At 43.2% G+C, this 21,691-nt stretch overlaps 5 protein-coding genes across 5 annotated transcripts; 2 read left to right on the top strand and 3 right to left on the bottom strand.

The window, feature by feature from the left end:
- Nucleotides 1–89: 89 nt before the first annotated feature.
- PAAG_04180 (hypothetical protein) lies at nucleotides 90–1,262 on the top strand (the record flags this gene model as incomplete). Its single annotated transcript, XM_002793862.2, has 1 exon — nucleotides 90–1,262. One exon carries the CDS (start codon nucleotides 90–92, stop codon nucleotides 1,260–1,262), a length of 1,173 nt encoding a protein of 390 aa, XP_002793908.1.
- Nucleotides 1,263–9,886: 8,624 nt separating this feature from the next.
- On the top strand, nucleotides 9,887–11,018 carry PAAG_04181 (sorbitol utilization protein SOU2; the record flags this gene model as incomplete). The annotated part of the gene is made up of 3 exons (XM_002793863.2): nucleotides 9,887–10,136; nucleotides 10,271–10,654; nucleotides 10,771–11,018. 3 exons carry the CDS (start codon nucleotides 9,887–9,889, stop codon nucleotides 11,016–11,018), a joined length of 882 nt encoding a protein of 293 aa, XP_002793909.1.
- A 435-nt stretch (nucleotides 11,019–11,453) lies between these two features.
- Nucleotides 11,454–12,233, bottom strand: PAAG_04182 (hypothetical protein; the record flags this gene model as incomplete). Its single annotated transcript, XM_002793864.1, has 1 exon — nucleotides 11,454–12,233. The coding sequence occupies one exon, from the start codon at nucleotides 12,231–12,233 to the stop codon at nucleotides 11,454–11,456; it is 780 nt and encodes a 259-aa protein (XP_002793910.1).
- Nucleotides 12,234–14,040: 1,807 nt separating this feature from the next.
- Nucleotides 14,041–15,683, bottom strand: PAAG_04183 (hypothetical protein; the record flags this gene model as incomplete). The annotated part of the gene is made up of 2 exons (XM_015845198.1): nucleotides 14,041–15,278; nucleotides 15,359–15,683. The coding sequence occupies 2 exons, from the start codon at nucleotides 15,681–15,683 to the stop codon at nucleotides 14,041–14,043; spliced, it is 1,563 nt and encodes a 520-aa protein (XP_015699424.1).
- Nucleotides 15,684–18,754: 3,071 nt separating this feature from the next.
- On the bottom strand, nucleotides 18,755–19,370 carry PAAG_04184 (hypothetical protein; the record flags this gene model as incomplete). Its single annotated transcript, XM_015845199.1, has 2 exons — nucleotides 18,755–19,126; nucleotides 19,299–19,370. 2 exons carry the CDS (start codon nucleotides 19,368–19,370, stop codon nucleotides 18,755–18,757), a joined length of 444 nt encoding a protein of 147 aa, XP_015699425.1.
- Between the last annotated feature and the right edge of the window lie 2,321 nt (nucleotides 19,371–21,691).

Raw genomic sequence — 21,691 nt, forward strand, 5'->3', positions numbered from 1 at the left:
AGAACCTGCTAGTTCAGAGCCTGACAACGCGTCAGATCAACTGCTAAGACAACAGCACTGTTGAAGACAACGGCTCAATCCAACATCAGATGGCCACCACAGGCTCCCAACCCCCTGGAAGGGGCCGAAAGGACTGGCGATACCTCCTAACAAGACCAACTGACCAACCACGCGTCTCAATTGAGGAATTCAGAGAGGCAATCCACTCGGACAGCGACCGTGTTTATAATGAGTTGGCGGCGATCTTCGATGGCATCTTTGACGATGAAAAAACACTAAGGGATACAATCACACGTCTGAGGATGGAACGGAACAACGCCACTGACCAGGCCGCTGTCAAGCAAAGCCAGATTGATGAGCTAATTGCTGAACGCGATGAACTTAGCCACACCCTGGTCCGCATGACAGTCAGCAACCAAGCAGCAAGTCGAGGTGTCACCCCCTCTGAGACTACCCGGAGGTCTGTCAAGATTGATGACCCAAAACACCTCACTGACGGCAAGGAGCCAAAATTTGAACACTGGCTCTCCCGGATGAAGAACAAGCTCCGGGAGAACGCTGACCACTACCCTACTGAACGCATGAGGATTGCATACATCGAAAACCGGACTGATGGGGACGCGGCACGTCACATTGCGCCCTGTATGGAAGAGGACCACCCCGAGCGATATCAGACTGCAGAAGAGATATTTGAGCACCTCAAGTCAATATATGAGGATGCTAACAAGCTGCAAAATGCCAAGAGTGATTATCGCAAGCTGATTATGCGCAATGGGGACAATTATCATGAATTTGTCACAAAATTCTTACACCTGGCAGGTGAGGCCAAGATTGCCAGGGGGGACTACAAGACAGACTTCAATGACAAGCTGTCCTTTGACCTCCAGAAGATGGTAGCAGTAGCCAATGCGACCACTGATACATATGCTGAGTTTCAGAAAATCTGTGCGCAGGCAGCTCACACCCTCCAGACAATCAATGCCACCCAGAAATCAAAGAGCTCGCGGGGAAATGGGCCTAATACCTTCAAGCAGAACACCCTGCGGACTGCCAACAGTCAAACACCCCCCAGCATCTCTACAACAAAATCCCCTACTGTGAAGGAGGCCTTGAGCTCTCGTCCGGATATTCAGTGCTACTACTGTAAGGAAAAAGGCCACATTGCCAGGAACTGCCCTGCAAAGCAGAAGTCCCAGCAGGTGATTGCTGAGCTCACAGGGAATGATGCCCCTGAGCCTTCAGCAGATTCGGGAAAAGAGTGAGCCTGAGAGAAGACTCCACCTCAGGTAGTTCAATAGTCTGTGAGAGGTTTGAGATGAAGGACTTGATTGGGGGGAAAAGCTTTAATGTGCCAATCAAATTAGCCTACAATGGAATTGCTACTTCTACAAATTCTCTTGCTGATACTGGAGCAAATGGAGCGAATTTTATTGATACCCGATATGCCATAGAATTGGCAAGATTCTTTGATAGGAAGTTTCAAGAACTCCCATTCAAATGCCGCATGAAGGGATACAATGGCGCCCCCGGCGGGGTGATAGACCGCACATTGACCCTAAACCTCTGGGTGGATGGCCGGAGATTTCAGAATGTCCCTCTGCTGGTAACAGACCTAGGCCAGCACCCTGTCATCCTGGGATGGAAGTGGTTGGCAGCACAGGATATATGGCTTGATGTTAAAAACCAACGCCTGGTTTGGCCGAGTGAACGGTCTATCCCTGAACAGGTGGCGGAGCCGATGTTGAAGATAGTACCCTGGTCAGTACTGAAGCGCCCAGACCCCAAGCCTGAGCATCAGGCGGATGTGGAACGAAGAGAGATCAAGCTGGATGAGGAGATCAGACAGGAGCATCAGGCTCAGCTCCGCAGATTGAAAGGGACCAGCTCAGTCATGATGCCTGAGACGAGGCAGGGGCTGACCTGGGAGGAGACAGCACCACAGATGATGGATATGAACTTCATTGGGGCTGCTTCCTTCCATGGTTATATGAAGAACAAGAAGTCAACAGTCTTCATAACCAGTCTGTATGAAATTGATAAACAGCTTGAGGAGAAGCGGGGTTTAGTGGGAGCTGAGGATGAGTCTGATGAGGAGCTGATCAGCAACTTACCAGAATGGTTGAAAGGCCGGGAGGACTGCTTCTCAAAGAAAGCATCAGATGAACTGCCCCCCCTACGGAAGAATGTTGATTTTAAAATAGAGCTCCAGCCTGATGTTGACCTCACCCAGGGCATTGGACATGCGCCTCTATATAAGATGAATCTAGAGGAACTAGAGGCAGTGAAGACCTACCTTGAAGCCAACCTAGCAAAGGGTTTCATCACCCCAAGTTCAGCCCCCTACGCCTCCCCAATCCTGATTGCCCGTAGTGGGAAGAAGCTACGATTCTGTGTTGACTTTCGCAAGCTGAATGCTATAACCAAACGAGATCAGTATCCCTTGCCCCTGATAGATGAGCTGATGGACCGACTCAATGGGGCGAAATACTTTACAAAGTTGGACATTCGGCAGGGGTTCCATCGCATCCGAATGGACCCTGAGTCTGAGGACCTGACCACCTTTAGAACCCGCTACGGGACCTATAAATATCGGGTGGTCCCCTTTGGCCTTACAAACGCCCCTGCCTGCTTTCAACGGTTTGTTAACAGTATCTTCTTTGACTACCTGGACAAGTTTATGACAGCATTCATGGATGATCTTCTAATCTATAGCAAGAATCTGGAGGAGCACAAGCAGCAGGTAAACTCAGTGCTAGACCGACTAAAGACAGCGGGTTTGCAAGCCAGCATCCAGAAATGTGAGTTTGCAGTCCAGAGGACAAAATACCTAGGGTTCATCATCAGTACAGAAGGGATTGAGGCAGACCCAGAGAAGACAGCTGCCATTGTGAGATGGCAGGCCCCCACCACAGTCAAAGGAGTCCAGTCATTCCTAGGATTTGGCAATTTCTACCGACGATTCATAAGGAACTACAGCCGAATCGCAAAGCCACTGTACCAATTGACAAAGAAGACTACCCCATTTGTGTGGACATCAGAATGCAAATCAGCCTTTGAAAAACTGAAGAGGCAGCTGGTGGAGGCTCCAACACTGCGTTACTATGACCCTGAGCGGGAGACTCATATTGAGACTGACGCCTCTGACGGAGTAGTGGCTGGGGTACTAAGTCAAAGATTTGAAAATGACCTTTGGCACCCAGTAGCCTTCTATTCAAAGACAATGAATGGTGCAGAGCTTAATTATGAAGTTCATGATAAGGAAATGCTGGCAGTAGTCCGGGCCTTACAAGAATGGCGGGCAGAGCTTGAGGGACTACAACGGGAGGAACGATTCAAGATCCTCACTGATCATCGTGCACTGGAATACTTCATGACTACCAAGAAGCTGAATGCACGTCAAGCCCGCTGGGCAGAGTTCCTCTCCCGTTTCTACTTTGAGATCAAGTATCGACCAGGCAAGGCCAACCTGCTAGCAGACGCACTGAGCAGGCCTGAGCAGGTTAGAAGGCAACAGGACGGCCGTATGCAGATCCTCCTAGGACCAGAGACCCTCGACCCCCAGATCACTCCCTCTACAGACATTGCTAGCATCAACTCCTCAGAGAAAGAGAGCATTGCTGAATGCATAGTGTCTCTAAACAAGACAGCCACCTCAATTGAGCCCCTGCGGCAGCAGGCAGATGATGAGAATAGTCCCTATACAATGGAGGACAATGTGCTACGGTACAATGGAAGACTAGTGGTGCCTGTTCAGGAAAAGGAAACCCTGATAGCCAAGCTACTGCAGGAAATTCATGATCAAGCTTCAACAGCACACCCTGGAGGACGAAAGACCCTGGCCCTGGTGCAATCACGCTATTGGTGGGCCACCTGGCGGACAGACGTCCTACGCTATATTCGGAACTGCCATGTGTGCCGGATCAGTAAAATTCCAAGAGATAAGACTCCTGGTTTGCTAAAGCCATTACCAATACCAGAACGGGCATGGCAGCATATTGCAATGGACTTCATGGACGTGCCGAAAAGCAAAACAGGTTATGATGCCATTTTGGTCATAGTATGCCGGCTAAGCAAGAAGACAATCTCCATTCCAACCACCCGGGGAGTTACAGCCCAGGAGCTGGCCCGACTATTCATTCGATTCTACTATTCATACAATGGGGCGCCTGACTCAATTGTCTCTGACCGAGGCCCCCAGTTCATATCAAGCTTTTGGGATGAGTTTACACAGATCCTGGGCATAAAACTGAAACTCTCAACGGCGCATCATGCACAAACTGATGGACAGACAGAAGTGGTGAATCAATACATTGCCACCCGTCTTCGCCCCTATGTCAGTTACTACCAAGACGACTGGGATGAGTGGCTGCCCATTATAGACCATGCCTCCGCAGCTACCCCAAACGCTTCCACAGGGATCTCCCCCTTCCTCGCAGCAAATGGATATGAACCCCGAATGTCATTTGACTGGCAACCACTGGCGGAGAAATTGGACATGAATGAGAAAAGAAATCGAGAAGCAGCAAGGAGCTTCATTCACCGAATGAGAGAGATCTGGAACCAGGCGAGTAAAGGCATAAAGACAGCACAGGAACAGATGAAGAGGCAGACTGACAAGCACCATCGAGAGCCTGACTTTGCAGTAGGAGATTTTGTTTATCTAACATTGAAATCATACAAGATGGATCGACCAAGCCGTAAACTGGCAGAGCAGAATGCCGGCCCCTTCAGAATCCTGGAAAAGGTGGGCAATGCCTACAAACTGGACCTCCCCATAACAATGAAAATTCATTCAATCTTCTCCCCAGACAAGCTACGCAAGGACTCCAGAGACCCTCTACCTGGCCAGACTATCAGACCACCAGACCCAATTGAAATAGATGGTGAGAATGAATGGGAAATAGATCGTATACTGGCCAGTAGAATAAGCCGGAGCAAGCTGCAGTATCGGGTGCGCTGGAAGGGGTTTGATGAGGATTCTTCATGATACCCCGCTCGCGACTTCAAAGGATCACCACACGCCATACGCGACTTCCATGAGGCTAACCCTACAAAAGCTGGACCCCCAAGGCGACTAGATGAGTGGCTGAAGGCATGGGAGACAGACAGCTACCTGAAGGACGAGGTTGATGACGACCTACCGGCATGAGGACATGCCTGCCCCTAGACCGGGGGGTGATGTTAGGCTCAGCGTCCGACCGAGCCCGACCGAAGGCCGGTGCCCGGTTAGACTCGACGTCGGATTAAGCTCGGCGCCCGATTAGGCCTAATCCATATCACGTGACCACACGACCATGCAGGTGGTTATAATCCACGCAGGCCCCCAGCACCCCCTTTCATCCCATCAAGCTTAGTATTTCGTTATATAGCAGTTAGCAACGCAGAGAGTCTTTCTTCTTATGCAGCTCGCATTCGCTCCCTAACATGGATTAAGGTTGATCTGTTCCGGCCTCAACCATATTCAGTTGCTCATGTTGATCCGATCTGATTCTCAACCGCCTCTATATATTTGGCTGCTCGTTCATTCTTCATTCTAATCCTCAGTTTAGTATTCTCGTCGCAGCTGCCTAGTTCGATAGATGAATTGAAGCCGTTGTCTTGTTATCATCTGACTCTAATTGAGTCATGATAAATATAAGATTCATTGAATTTGTAGATAAAAATCAAATTCTACTAGTAGTTTTATCATCTCATTTAACTCATCAGCTGCAATTATTAAATATAAAATTATTTAACTCTCTAGTCAACATCTACATATGAAAGTTAAATAAAATACTCTTCAGCTTCTATAATTTCATTTATTTTATTAAATGAAGTATTTATATAATTTTTAAATCTACATAAAATTAGTTCTTTATTTCTAAGAATATTAAATTTATCTTTGCTACTACTGATATATATTCTTTAAATTCTGAATTTATTTTTCAAGAAATTTAAAAATCAGTAAGATTTTCAAATAAAAAAAAAATCTTCTACATCACTGACTATCTGAGCTTTATAGTCTAATCTTTGAAGAATTCAAATTCAGTAAAGTCAACTGAATAATAAGTTTAAGAAGGTTTTTCATGCTAGTGAGAAGCTAGTTTTTTAAAATAAAATTTTCTTATATGAAAATAAGACTCTCACTGAAATATTAAGTTTTAAATGAAAAAGCATTAGTAATATGATAAAAAATTAAATCTATTTAACTCTGAGAAGTCAGATCAAACACAGTTCTGTTTACTCATCAAAGTTCAGTGGACTTGTGAAGCTCTGCAAACTGCAAAGTAAGCAAAAACTAAGAAGACTTCTAAAGCAGCTCAAAAATAACTTCAATATGAAATTTAAAAAACTCATACAGCTGAGAAAGCTTAAAGAAAGTAACTTAAGTAGTAAATAGCTTTAAAAGCTTTATAAAAGATTAGAGAAAATAAAAAATCATAAAAATAAATTAAATATAAGGCTCAAAGAGAAGCTAGAGTAGTAAAAAAGCTGCAGCTTCTAGCAAAAAAAAAAAGAATATGCTCATACTTGTATGAAAAAAATGTAGATTGAGTAGCACTGCTATATCTACTGTAAAGTATCAGCAAAAGCAGTCTAATATGCTAATTTCTGATTTTTTTAACTCTATATAATCTTTTTATTCAAAAAATAAAACCAGTTTTAGTGTCTCAAAGTTTTATAATTCTAATTTCATCATACTATCAAATTCTTCTACTTCTCAAATTGATCTACTACCTTCATCATATATTTTTTAAAGTAATTAAATTTGTAAATCATCAATATATCTATTTATTTAAATTATTAAAAATATATTTAATTATAAAATTCTTTTATTAATATCTTTAATTTAATTAATTAAATAATTTATGATTGTAAGAATATTTAAATTTTAATACAATACAGTATTTTTAAATTTCTAACTCATTTAGTAATTGATCATGTTAATAGAAGATAATATATTACAGATATACAGTGATTTTTGTTGAAATAAGATTGAAAAAGAAAAGAACTAATATTAATATTAAGATAAATTTTCATTATTCATATTATTTTTCTATTTATTTCTTCATTATTTATTAATTATCTATAATCAAATTTCATAATAACTAATATAATTTTCTACTAAGTAAAACATCTCATCAAGTAAGTCTTTGAAATAAAAAATAAAAAAAATATATAATATAGATTTTAACTCTAAATATTTATACTTATAATCATTAATTAAATTGAAATAAATGAGACTAGAATTATAGTATCTTATTTTTATATTTCTAAATATATTGAAATTGCTATAATTTTGCAGTACTTATATATAAGTTCTAGTCTCTATGAATAAAGACACAGAGAGTAAAATAATGAGCTCTTCAACAGACTCAGTAGATAAAAAAATAAAATTTAAAAATATTTATTTTAATTATTTTTTAATATTAAATTAACTTATTAAATTAATTAATTTAAAATTAAAAGTTTTAAATTAAATTTTTAATTAAAAAATTATTTAATAATATAAATTAAAAATTTTTATATAAATTTAAATAAATATATAAAAATCTAAGTTTTAAATAATATTTAATATAATTTTTAATTATTATTTAATTAAATTTTATTAATTTATATTAAAACTATAATAATTAAGTATCAAATATTATTATAATTATATAAAAAATATATATTTTATATATATAATAGAACTTTTATAAAATATATTTAATTTTTATTTATAATAAAAAATTTAAAAATTAAATATAATTTATTAATAATTATAATTTATATTAAATTAAAATAAAAACTTGATATAAATTAAATTTAAATTATATTATATTAATTAATACTTTTTAATATTATAGTTTTTATAATATTAAAATTTTACTATTAAATTAAATATTAAAGCTTAATATATTATAGTTAATAAAACTTTATATCAACTAATCTATTTAAGTATATTCTATTTAATATAGATTTATTAAAATAAAAAATTTAAGATATGCAAATAAATAATAAAGTATTATTGATCTTATTATAAAAGAAAAGTTCTTAATCAGACTTTTGCATTATATTAAGACTCATTATCATATTTTTTCAAAAGCGTTAGTAACTTGTTAAGAAGGATGGGACAAGAGCTTCTTCACATTGAGTCCACTATAAATGAAGCCTCTCAGAGAAGTTAGGATTGGCAGAAATTACATGGTGTTTTGCAATCCAGGATAAGTCGAATTGACAATACATCGACGGATGGGCATTCGCGTATTTTACTTTGATTTTTACGGTTATAATCCACCTTCCCCTAATCAGGTAACTAACCAGGGGTAGCAGATTTCGCCCGTGCCATTTTGTGGGGGGCCCCCCGCGGCTTCCCTTTTGCCCCCATGAAGGGGGGGGGGGGGGGGGTGTCCGTAGCTGTTGGACGTCTGAGTTGGTTGTTATTGGCAGCTCTCTACTGGGGCGCCAGTTCGTAATAGGAAGCCCTAGGCTCCAGCAGCACCTCACTGTTAGGGACCAGGGGATTCCCCTACGGGATTGTTCTCGTCCTTCCAGCATAATTCGACTCCTGGCGATTAGTTAGCCTTTTTGCCATGTAACTGTTAGTTTAAGTCTTAACACTTCACTGAAGCCACACTTGTGTTTCGTCAGTCGTCTCGTCTATTACTGCCCACTTTGCTTCATGATCTGAATTCTTCTGATTTGGGGGTCTTCCATACTCCGTAGTCTTCGCTGGATAAATTCCCTCTTTGATCTAATCGCAATTTCCTGCCAATCCGTGACAGAGTTACAGTTAAGGGTTTCGCGGAATCAGCCCTAAGACCCCAATTTTTATCCACATGCCGATTGAAACAGGGCCTCCATGGCGGGACAACTACATGTACATTATACCTCCTCTTTTCTCTCTTTTCTCTAGTCATGGGGCGATCAGATCCATAAAATTAAAATGCTCTCTCCACAGAGTTTGTCAGACATCCCGGTGTTTGCGCACAGCAAAGTGGACGTGTAACCCCATCACCCCAACCTGGGAAATCTTTTCGATGGCTTTTAAAGATCTTGTTTGAAAGGTCCAATTATATTTTTTCATTCAAAATCTAGATTAACTAGGGTTGTGGTTAGTTATTATTATTATTATCATCATCATCATCATCTGATTACGGGATCATCCAATCAGCACAGCTCGGGCGAGTTGGGAACGTTGGACAGCAGAGTAGAGATTTATACGTAGAGGAAAGTTTCGCGATAAGTAAGTAGTTGCTCATTAAATATAGGGCACTGTGGCTGCGATTTAACGCATTAAGAATCAGCACCCCGGGATGTATGGTTATACATTGCCCATCGCCGGGAAAATATGATAAAAATGCATGTTCCCTTCTTCTGACGCTCCACTAGAAGCGTCCGATTATGACGTCATGGACATTGTAGCAGATTTTTGCGCCTCTTCTCGTGATTGAACGGGACATGGTGAGGGATGAGGAGTTCAAGAGCCTAAAGATCATGCATCAATGGGCATTGTTGGAGCAGTTGTTGGAGGCGCGTTCTCTGGGGTTGGGGCCGCAGCCGACGAGAAGTTAAACTCTACGGCGTCGAGCCGCAACCACCCATTGAGAGTTTATTTTAGAGTTAAGCTGTTCCCAAGTATCTATTCCGATATCCCCGTTCTCCTTTCCCTTCCACTATCCATTCCGATATCCCCATTCTTCATTCCCTTCCGCTCTTACATCACTGCTCTCCCCTCCTGTTCTCTCCACGAAGACAACTGCACCTCGGGTTCGTTGCCCTTCCATCTCCACCCATCGTTTCCGCTTCTACAGCCATCACAAATACCCCGCCAACGGAATAAAAAAAAAAAAAAGGAGTATTACTAGCTTTACACCCCATTTAGCACCCTAATACCCAACTCCTGCTTCGTATATCCTCGAATATGTCCGGCCCAATTGTCGACGGCAAGTTCCGCATCGATAACACTTCCCCGCCTTCCGCCAGCTCGGGCATTCTAGCGCTCTTCTCATTAAAAGGGAAAACAGCCATCGTGACCGGTGCAGGTGCAGGTATCGGTCTGGCGGTCGCCCATGCTTTGGCAGAAGCCGGTGCCAACGTCGCCATCTGGTTCAACCGCAACAAAGCGGCCATTGAGCGGGCAGCGGAGATCGAGAAGAAGTACGGCGTTAAATGTGGGTATTACGTATCTGCACCTACCTGTATTTATTTGCTATCACGCTTCCTCCACCTCATTCTGCTCAATTGAGCTCCTTGTACCAACGGAAAACGTAAAATCTTCGTGAAAAACTAACTGGCTCCTCCGCAGGCAGAGCTTATCAAGTCAATGTCACGGACCCACAGGTTGTCTCTGACGCCGTGGACGGCATTGTCAAAGAATTTAACGGACGTCTCGATATTTTCGTTGCCAACTCTGGTATCCCCTGGACCCAAGGCCCCATGACAGAGGGTCATCTGGACCACTACCGTAAAGTAGTCACGACAGATATCGACGGAGTGTTCTACAGCGCCCGCGCCGCGGCTGTGCACTGGAAGCGTCAAAAGGAAGAGGGTACCGACATCAATGGCAAGAAATTGGAGAATTTCTCGTATGGAAGTTTCATCGCCACCGCGTCCATGAGTGGACATATTGTCAATTTCCCTCAGTTGCAGGCAGCGTATAATGCGGCAAAGGCGGCTGTTATTCACCTTTGTAAGTTTTCCTACATATACATCCCCTCCTGTCCTGTTCATGTGCACCTGTGGATTGTTTTAGAAGAAACTACATATCTAACCGCATCCTTCACCTTTTTCCCTGTTCTTTTCTAGGCAAATCCCTCGCTGTCGAATGGGTGCAATTTGCCCGTGCCAATTCCATCTCTCCCGGTTACATGGCTACGGAAATCTCCAATTTCATCCCTTCTTCCACTAAGGATATCTGGAGAAACAAGATTCCCATGGGTCGCGAGGGGGAGCCTCATGAGCTTGCTGGTACATATCTGTATCTTGCCTCCGATGCCTCTAGCTACACAACTGGAGCTGATATCATTGTTGATGGTGGATACACCTTGCCCTGATCATGGCTATGGCCATGTTCAGTTTCCGGTTTCTGGTTTCTATTCTTTTCTGTTAATTTTTTATATATATAAAAAAAGGAAAAAAGAGAAAGAAAATTGCAACGTAGGAAGTATCGTTTGTATTGTTTTGCCCCCCCGTGCCTCTTTGAGAATGGGAATTGATCGCCTTAAGTTGTTTTATTTCCAGCTCGAGGCTATCGAAATAAGATAGGCGGCGGAATTTATAATTAGGGGGTTCTTGGGAGAAGTACGTTTTCTCTCATTGCACTCGTACAATTTAACAGGGAATAAAAGGCCTTTTCACATTTCTCACTTTTTTCAATTTGTTTTTCTACCTGAGTGAATAGAGAGTGAAGCCAAAACATACTCCTTATGTATTGCCCCTACCCTCATTTCCATGGCACATTGGAATACTTAATCAAGCTCTTACCAGAGTCACCCTTCCAGCCAACAGATGGCCTTGTCAACCGCCCAATCAACAGTCCTATGCACCCTCAAACTTAAACTTCCATCCTCCTCTTCCCCATTTTCACCCTCTTCAACACAACCCCTCTCACTCCCAATACTACGCACCGCGAGCACGCCATCTCGAAACATCAACTTCTCCGAATCGATATATTTAGAAATGTCGAATTCGTCCATTTGCTGCTCTTTGGGAAAAGGCGCCTGACCATATGGGGAGGTTTCTCGTCGTGGGTCGTTCGGGGAATCTAGGTGTGTATACTGTGTGGCAGAATATTCACATTCGTGGGCCGAAAGAAGATCAGAAGTAGTGGCTGGGTCTGAGGTTAAAATGTCCATGCCATTTCCATTCCCCGGGCCGTCCATCTGCTCGCCTCCCAGTTCAATCTCCTCATAACTTCCGTCACTGCATTCGCCCCTGTCGCGACCACCGTCAGGGCTACAGTGAGTGTTGATATGAACATATCCGTCTTTCCTCCGGCTTCGTCCTGTCCATGCCCCCTTTATATTCAAGAGCTTTGAGCCTAGTTTTCCGAATGGCCGTTTGATTGCGATAATATTCCAAAATTGCAGGATCCGATGGAGGATGTGGAGGGCGTATATTAGGAGGAGGATTGCCGGGATCAGATTTGCAAGGAGAATAGACGATGGAAGGGCGGTTTGGGTTACCCTGTGGTCGCTTGTATCTGATATTGACTGATTGACAGATAAAAGCAGTTCTGGTGCTTGAGAAGGATGAAGACTGATTTTCATTATCGAAGAGAATATGGTGTTGAAAGGATCAAAGAATCTGTGCTCCGTTTCAGTGGTTTAAATGCTGTAGTTTTGTTCTGATGATGCATGAATATTTTTGAAAACCCAGAATTGAAGATGGGAGAAGTTGCATAAAATCTAGAAGGAGGAAAAGTAGAAAGTAAATTACTTTTCTTCATTATCATTATTTGTGAGATGTGTTGCACACTGAGGAGTAATGATGACTGACTTAATCCATGTTGACAGACAAGTGAATTGAGAGGAATCTTGAAACCCACTTTCGAGAGTAAAATATTGTAGTCTATCTTTTCAAGATATTGAGTAATATGTCACTTCTTTTCTACATCATATCTAAAGACAGAGGACAGACATTATCCTGTCTTTGAAAGTTGACATGTCAGACAAAGTAACTGACGTTTCGACATAAATATCAAAGAATTTAAGTTTCTGAACACAGGACAACTGAGAAAATATAGCTGTTTAATGCAGCTAAAAAAGGATTTCACATATGGTATAATATTTAAAGCAGCTTTATGCTAAGGACTAATTATTTTTTCCAGACTGTTATCTTTGACCTAGCATTTCCGATCGTCTCATGAGATCTTACCCTACCGCATTCACTTGAACTTGATGAGGAAACGCACAACAAAGGGAAACTCGAGGCTATAAAAAAAAGTGGCGACCTGGGCATCGCTACATTGATTTAGATTGTTTTGATTCTATCAATCTGAATATAGTGACTTTCTCGCTCGCATGTGAATTTGCCTTTCCCAAGGACAGAACGTCTAGCTATTGGCAAAGTTGGGCACAGGCACAAAGATCACATAAAGCATTGACATGATTCGACTCATATTCAATTAGATTAGACACAAATGAGTAGCTGAATGATCATCGAAGGACCCCCGAGAGCAGCTCGAAGCGACAAGATCTCCAATGAAGCTGTCAGTGAAAATCATATAAATCGAAGATAATAGGTTGGGTAGTTAGTAAGTACTTTCACATATTTTCAAAACCTTGAAATGTGAAATTTTTTCAATTTTTCTTTTATCCTTCTTTTCCATCAATCAACCAAGGAAATCCAAAAGGACGAGATGAGAAAAGGTTTTACACGCAGAGGTTGTAGTTTAAAAAGAGGTAGTGTGATAAGTGGACAGGGTATCAAAAGAATGACACCCTCAGGGAATAGACGAGAGTATTGCTAGAACTGGTAACAAGAACCTGTTTAAGCAAAAAGAAAAGAAGTTAGGCGTCAGGGCAAAACGAAAAGACAACAGTATATGGCAAGTGGTGGTAAGAAAAGCAAAATGATTCAAATTCAAACGAGTGTGTTTTGTCCTCAAAGGTTCAGTGGATCACTGCAAAAAAGTCATATAGAAACTGCCGAACTGAGATACCGAATTATCCAAGATATGAGAACATCAGATATGAAATGGCAAAGAGGAAAGATGGGTAAATATAATAGAGGTAGGAGGAAAAGATAGCGCTGAGCCAAAAACGCAAGGAAGAATGTCAAGTAAAAATAGTGTTTGAGCTAGAATAATTCGTCGCAAAACACACAGAAATCACTGCTTCTCTCAAAGAAATCACCGTGAACTCAAGTCGGTCGAGATATCGGACCATCCAAATAGGTTGGAAATAGCAAAAATTGTAGGCGAAAGTAATTCACAAGGATGACGTATGGAAATCATGAAAATTACAAACTAATTTCCAAATTGGTCAAGTTGTTGATAGGGGGTTTGGTTGGAACGGTCATTGCGTGTCCCAGTATTGGCTGCAACCAAAATAAAAAAAAAGGAAAAAAAAAATATTATGATTTCTCCGTGGCCCCCGTCATTTCAACATCTGTCGGCGTCTCAGAACCAGATACAGGTGGTTTTCTATCGAATTCCATCATTGGTCGTTGATCCGACGATGCCAGTTGGTTTCTAGAAGGCTTAGGACCCCTCCGTAACTTCTCACACCAGCTCTCAGCGCTGACCAGTGTATTGTTGACCACGCCGCTGACTTGAGCCATCATGTCCAATCCTTCTTCAGCTAGGACAAGGACACGCTGTGCGCTGGTGGTCATGTCTCCCTCAGCACTGAAGCCGTCTGCCCGCAGGGTTATAGTGGATGCTACGCGAAACCGCTGGGGTAGCGATGTGAGATGCCTTCGTACGAGATGTCGGGCGTTTTCCGGCAGTGCACCGCCGGCATATTTGGAGACGACGTCTATGACCTGTTTGAGTGTACATAATATATCTCCTTTAACCTGTTGGACCTGTTCTGAAAGGCGAGTAGAGTTTCGGGACTTCATCTCCGCATTGATGACTCCGTCGATTGACGACAACTGCTCCTTCTTGGAAGCATCGTATTCTTCCAGAACCCTTTTCAAGGACACGATTGAATTGCCTAGTCGACCGTTTGCCCAGCGGAGCCAGCTTAGACAATAGGTCAAGCTGCGGAGAGACTCTTCGCTCATCGCCACGCCAAGGCCGGAGGTGGAGATTACCAATCGGCTTTGCCATGTAGACGATTGGTTATTTCCCAATTTCCTGTCTAATTCAACCGACTCTTCATAATTGGGCGATGAAAAAGTATCATATGGCGGGAGAGAGTCAGCAACGGATGGTCTCCTCGTCTGGGAAGGGTTTAATTCAGCCATCCCTTTTTCAACGTCAATCATATCAACGTTTGTGTTGCTAATTTTCCGACGTTTGTCCGGAGTCTCTGAGTCGATCGTCCTGTCGTCCGTTCGACGTCTCTGGAGCGCCCAACGGATTCCCCCTTCTACGCCGGTCTTTTTCCCGACGGAGCCCACTTTCTTAGCCACTGGAGAGCCGATATTTCGCTCCAGAAATTCAGCACCATATTTGAACCTTGGAGAGTAAGATTTAGAAGAGGTATAAACGGAAACGGAGCCGTTGATGGCAGAGGATAGCAGAGGATGAGATGAGGTGAGAAGGGACAGCAATGGCTCAGGGGGTTGCTGTTGGCAAGACGAAGACCCTGCGGGAGGAGATGATGGGTTGCCACTGCGAGATGACCCAGGGGAATTACCAAAATCTAATCAAAAATCCAACCAAAAAACGCGTCAGAATGTCGGCTTTCCAAATATATATACAAATTGATCATGCAAAACCAACCTGATCGCAGGCCTTCCAACGCCTGTGCAGCCTCAATATCATCCATTGAGAGTACGCTGGTAGCCCGCTTGCTACGATCCTCGTTATCCATATCGATCTTGGAAGGGATTGCGCCAGATGGCGCCATTCTGACAGGTGTTCTCAAAGTCGTCGTTGTGATCGAACTTGACCTCGAAGATGTAGTGGAAGGAGAATGAGCGGTGCTATTAACAACATACGTAGGCGGTTTGGGTACAGGCCAAGTCTCAGGTAGAGGCAAATCCTGTTGAGTCTGCGATGTCAAACTAGACTGACGATCGTGGCGAGGTTGCAAAGATTCCCCCATGATAGGGCCGAAATTCCAGATATGGGATCCCAGCACACTTGACACGTGAAAAAGCCCCTAAAATGGACTGGGGGTTGTGCCCATCAGGCTAAAGAATATGAACCAGCGTCGTTCTGATGCCGAACCTTACTTATTAGAATCAACGGTTTGTGTCGAACTGCGAATCGATTCAGGCCGCATTAAGCTTCTCACATTGAAATAAGAATGCAGAGGAGCATTTGATTCTACCTTAACTGAGCATGGTGGTATGATGGTATCAATGGGCCAAAGGGGGTGTGCTTTTGCTAGCTTCACGGAGCAGTGGAGCAGTGGAGCAATGGAGCAGTGGAGCAGTGATATACTCGGCTGATGGAGGGGAGCTCTGCCACCGTTCAAACATTTAGAGCAACGGGGACAAGTCTCGGCAGGGCAAAGAAGCGGACAGAAAGCAGACGCAGAAACACCAACTAACGTGAACTAACAAGTGGAGGGATCAAGTTGCCGCCGTGGAAGCAATAGGGGGAATGGAGTGGATAGCATGGGACAATGGCAGACAGCAAAAGTGCACACACAATACGAGCCCTGGAGGAGTTGAGACCAGCGCCGACGACATGTGACCGGCGCGGCTGCGAATCAGCGCCGGGAATTAAGGTTAGGGTTTGCATGTGAACGATAGCGGTAGCCAGTCAGAGCAGAGAATGATGCCGCTAGCAAACCTTGTTGGCACATGCGCTCTCACGGACCCATTGAGGAGATGACTAATCAACCCTCGTTTAACTTACAGCGGCCTAGCGCAGATGCCAAGCCATCGCCGATCCGCTAGTGCACATTCGGAAACTTTACCGAGGATCCATGGTCCAATACAGCAACACAATTATGCGACCTCGGGAGTCTCCAGGGTGCGGCGGAGCAGGGATGTAGTATCTATTAATATGTGCTACATCCTTCAGAGAACATATATATATATATATATATATATATATATAGCCTTCTGCCCGCTGCAGGTCATTAAGCATCGTGTCTGGGTTAGACCAGGGAACTGCACAGATGAATTGATATCATCATCGTCAACTTACACATTCCCTTAAAGACTGAACAAGCGGGGCACAGATATGCATGGTTACCGTCTCGCTGTTAGCGCTGACGTTTCGAACCAGGTTCATGATGCCATATCATCCATGCATTCTGCTCGTCAATTGCGCAATGCGGTTGATGAGGGGAAGAGTGTCTAACAACTTGCTTTTGTTGAACTCTGATAACGAGATTGATATAGTCCTTCTTCCTCTAAACGGCTTAAGACTTTCATCTAAGAAACACACACTTCAAAAGGAGTCAAAAGGACGTGGAGGAATCCTTCCAAATCCTGCTCTACTATATTGCCTTCCTCTACTATTACACCCTTGCCCTGTATCTGCAACCCTTCCTTATTGGAAGTCCTAATCCGGTAGTTAATGTTCGGGAGCGCAATCTGATGATCAAAGTGCCAGCCGTTCGCATTCTCCAGGCCTAGAGTTCATATCGACCATCAACCCTACATGATCATACCTCCCGAGGTATGGAGTTGGTTTATTCTGGTTCCGATCCATTTCGTGGTAGGGAGATAGCTACCACACGATGGCGATATCATATCTATCCGCTGGTTTTGCGAATACTAAACGCCCCATGGCCGTTCCCGCATGCGCAGAGCGAACAGCTGCAAACTCAATCTGGAAGCTTCCTGATAACTAACTCTTTTTTTCTTAATAATCGCCCACCGTTAACAGATTTTGCAGATTCACAGATTCACTGGAGACGGGCGGAGGAACAGACAAATGCAGAACCTTGTCAAAACGGTTGGCCGTGGCCGGCGTGCTCGCTATTCTCCCAAAAATATTCCACCAAAAAAAGCCACAAACTAGCTTTTGTTTTATTTTGCTTCATTTCTTCCTGAAATCGGAAAATCTCAGCCCCCACACATTTAATTAACTCGCTTAGTACGGGGTTAAAGCACAAATGGTCCGTGGCTATTATTTTTAAAAGCTGGGGGAAATTAGTAAGAAAGATTTGTAGAGAACCAGAGTTCGAAAAAAACCATGATTGTTCGCAACCAATACCATGGCACCGCAGTGGGGGAATATTGACGCTGCGAGAAGATCAGTATCAGCCATTCACTCCACTTCATGCCATCGTTATTTTTCCACGCTGGTAACTGCAGATTCAACGGGTATTACTCTTTTTTCTGCTTTGACGCTTTCCAGTGACCCAGAGAAATGAGGAGAAACGCATCAAGGATAAAAAATATTCAATCATTTCATAATGCCTCTGATGACCATCTGAAGACCGCACAAGGTTTCCGCAGCAATCCGGGTCTAGGATTGAACCCACTCTCTTAACAACAACAAATTTATTTATGATATAGATGTGTCTCCGCTCAATGTGGCTGTGCTGGGGTCGTTTCCTGACTTCAACTTGACAATTAAATTGCCCATATACTTCAATGAAATGAATGTATGAATGTATGTCCATTTGATCTGTGTTTTATTTAACAATCCCAGTTCCGGTACGGAGTACATTCATATATTCTGAAAACTGGGCAAAACTAAGAGTTCAAATACATTCTATGATTTGAATGCCAAAAAGATTGCAATATTTTCCTTATAGACAAATGCCTACGTCTATTTTATCCAAACGCAAAACGTAATTGAATCGGGGGAGAAGCATATCCTGAGACTACCCCCAAAACAAACAAATCATTCGGGATTCAGTATGGAGAACTTTATCTCCACTGGAATTTCCCCGAGATCATCCGTGACTATGAACATGTAATGCTCGCTGTCTCAGGATGCCTCGCCAGAAATAATTTGATCCCTTGACGGGTGATAGGCTGTTCCAGTCAATTTCCCCATCCTTTGGTGGCTCTTAAAAATATGATTTTGATAATTTAGTCCTCATCTGCCATATTCACAAGCGTCAACAAAACCATGAGCAGAAGAAGCAATCTGTGAGGCTCCTGTATTTTTTTGGTCTCAAGGCACTATCTACCGATGGCCCCCAGCTTTCTCCTTCACCCGAACGCATAGGAGCTTCGTCTTTGAAACGCAGTGCCTATCCGATCATCTCAAAGACAATGACAAAAGCATCTCAATTGCCATCTTCCATCTTCGCAATCCCGCGGCCTGCCACCATGGCTTTCTCGTCACAAGACAGCTTTGACTTTTGATCAGATCTCGTAGAAATGTTTTAAGCGAATGAGAATCATACTGGTCGATTCCCATAAACTGTTGCATGAACGTCACAACTCGATGCGTAACGCCTATGAGAAATATGATGCCAACATCAACACCTCCCCTGGTGATTTTGGCAAGGTGAAGAAACGGGCTGGAAACCAAGGTACTCTTGGACCCCTCTACGACTCCCAATCCATTCTCTGCGCTGGCAATCCCGACTGCAATCAACCCGTCTGCAAGCCCGGTCGACGCGCATAGCTGATAGGTGGGTTTACTTCAGTGTCAATAGGGAACTTCCTGTAAAAACTGCTTCTCAGTCAATCTATTTATTTTTAGATTCGAATATCCCCAACCGAAATTATTAAAAGACCACTAGGCTTAGATGTATGACATGGTACCTTTCTCATTGCGAAGAACTATGCAAGTACACATGCACGTACCAGCGTTTCTGGTATATACCACCGGCTTCGGATACTGCTTTTTGCGGATGGGTTTCTGTCATCTTACTGGAGACATTTCCCTGAGGAAAGAACCCTCCGACGGCGGCCGTTTATTTCTTTTGTTGGGTGAAAATAAATTAAACCCCGGCTGGATCCCATATCTTACGCATCTGTCAGCTGTAGTTAGTGATGCATATCGCCTTACCTTTCAGTCACCGAACGTTAAGGATTGCGCAGAAAGACCTGTCTCACTCGCATTCAGCCCCGACCTCTGGAGGAGCGCTAGGGGCTGGCCGCTTTAATCCTCCAAGAAACTATGGTTTGTTCGCTGAAGTTCAGGGAGAATACGTGCATTTCTTGTTCAATATTTGGCTTGCCTATCAACGGAGGATGTATGTACCTTAAATTATGGATTCAAGACGTACCTTTTAAAGTGCGGTGGTATCAACCATGTCACTTTTAAGAGAGCCACCTCGGTGATCTTATGGGGTAGCAACAAGTCTGTTCGGGTGATGGGTTGAGTTTGAATCAGGTCATATTTTCGAGCATTGACCTTGGGGTTGGGGAAAATCTGGAGGACTTCAGCGCCTGCAATTGGATGAAGCAGCAGCGTAAAATATCAGTGATGATATACTCTCATGAGACGGAGAGAAATCATATCTCCGATCTTCAATGCATGAACACCTGGAGAAGTCTCGACAAGTCTGAGAAGCACGTTGCCATTTATCTTTTACTAAAGTTTCATGCAGTATCCAACTATTTTCCCAGTCTGATCGAGTGAATACAACCTTTGTCATTGTCCTGGTTCTGCACCCTGTCTCACCCATTATTGTTTCTGAATGAATTGGGGTCTGACCATTGAGGGCCGTTCTATATCTCTTGGTTCCTCTTTGAACGAAAAGATCACCAATAATACCTTGACAAAATCTATGGAGGGTATGAACAGGCATTTACTAGTGAGAGCGGTTGAGGAGAATGGGGAGATATACCATGCATAGTAGTTTTAAGAGTAACATGACCGCAGGATGTAGATACCTTCCTAGGGTATCTACAAAAAGAGCATGCCTTCAGCTGAATAAACCCCACTTCTTGGATGGCACTCCATATTCACTCTTTGCTTTTGGCATAATGGCGAACTCCAACCCACCATTGTGCTGGTTCCTGGCAGCTATCATACGCCAGCTCCATATGACCTCCTTCTGCCATTCCTCCGTGCCGCTCGTTAACAGGAGCATTTCCTGCAGTTCTAGATATTTCAGTCGATACCGAAGCAGTTAGGATTGTTGTTAGCGCTCTTGTTGAACTAGGTCGCGGAGAGCTGGTCGTAGCTCAGTGAGCTCTTACGGTGGCATACCCGCATCAGAAGCACTTCAAGTGCTCAGCAAGAAAAAAACAAGAGGCTCAGGGCCTCGCTGGTGGAGTTATTTCCAGGTATTTGCCAGCAAAAGGGCAAACAACCTTAGAATGCATTAGTCCGGAAGAGGAGGCCAATCAACCGAAATATGTGATAATCTCCAGTGAGGTATACCCTCCTGAGCTCCCAGCATTGCCAGAAATCCGGTAGAGGCTTTCTACCATGATGTCGACCCGGCAGTGGCGAGGTACTATGGAAAATTGATAAAAAGCCAATCCGTAGGGTGTGTTGGATCAACTCTACCAAGTTTCTATCAGCCTCTTCCATTTTCCTTGATCAGTCCAAATGGTAAGTTAACATAACTAGCTAGTTAGTTATTACAATTTTTATATAAGCCCTACAGTTGCCGTGGTGCGTAAGCCAAGTCATGTGTAACTTGCTCTTTTTCATTGTTTAATTACGGCGTCGGGTGATCTATTCTCCGTAACAACCTTCAAACCTTAACCCCTATTCACACAGGGCTTCGGAGGAAAACTACAGGCCCTACGGCAAACAGATGTATCGTCAGCTTTGACAATGAGCATGCGGGATGGGGTGATATTCTATATATCAATGTATGAGCCATTTCTAAGAAACAAAAGTAGTAAGATTTACCGGAAATTCAGTGACAGTGAATGAGGCTGACGACCCCAGCAGCAAACAATGGAAAATTGTTCCAGGTTTTTCACTGTTCGACACCCCCAATAAAACTTTCAACAACGGATCACTCGAAAAATGGCACCAACCAATCATAACAAAAAAATAATTGGGGAAACAGGAGCAATGGAAACAAAGTACCAATTTTCCCACACAAAGGAAAAGAGCGGTTATCTCTCTTATCTCTCAGCTTCAAAACTTCGGTTGGACAAAAAGCATCAGTAGGCCACATTTTCACGGTTGGCTATTAAAACACACGGAAAATCCAAAATTCAGCCGGAGTTTTCCACGACATTGAATAACTAACCAGGCAACAGAAAGCAAAAAAAGAGC

Source organism: Paracoccidioides lutzii (assembly GCF_000150705.2).
Source record: "Paracoccidioides lutzii Pb01 unplaced genomic scaffold supercont2.10, whole genome shotgun sequence".
NCBI classification, from domain to species: Eukaryota; Fungi; Ascomycota; class Eurotiomycetes; order Onygenales; family Ajellomycetaceae; genus Paracoccidioides; species Paracoccidioides lutzii.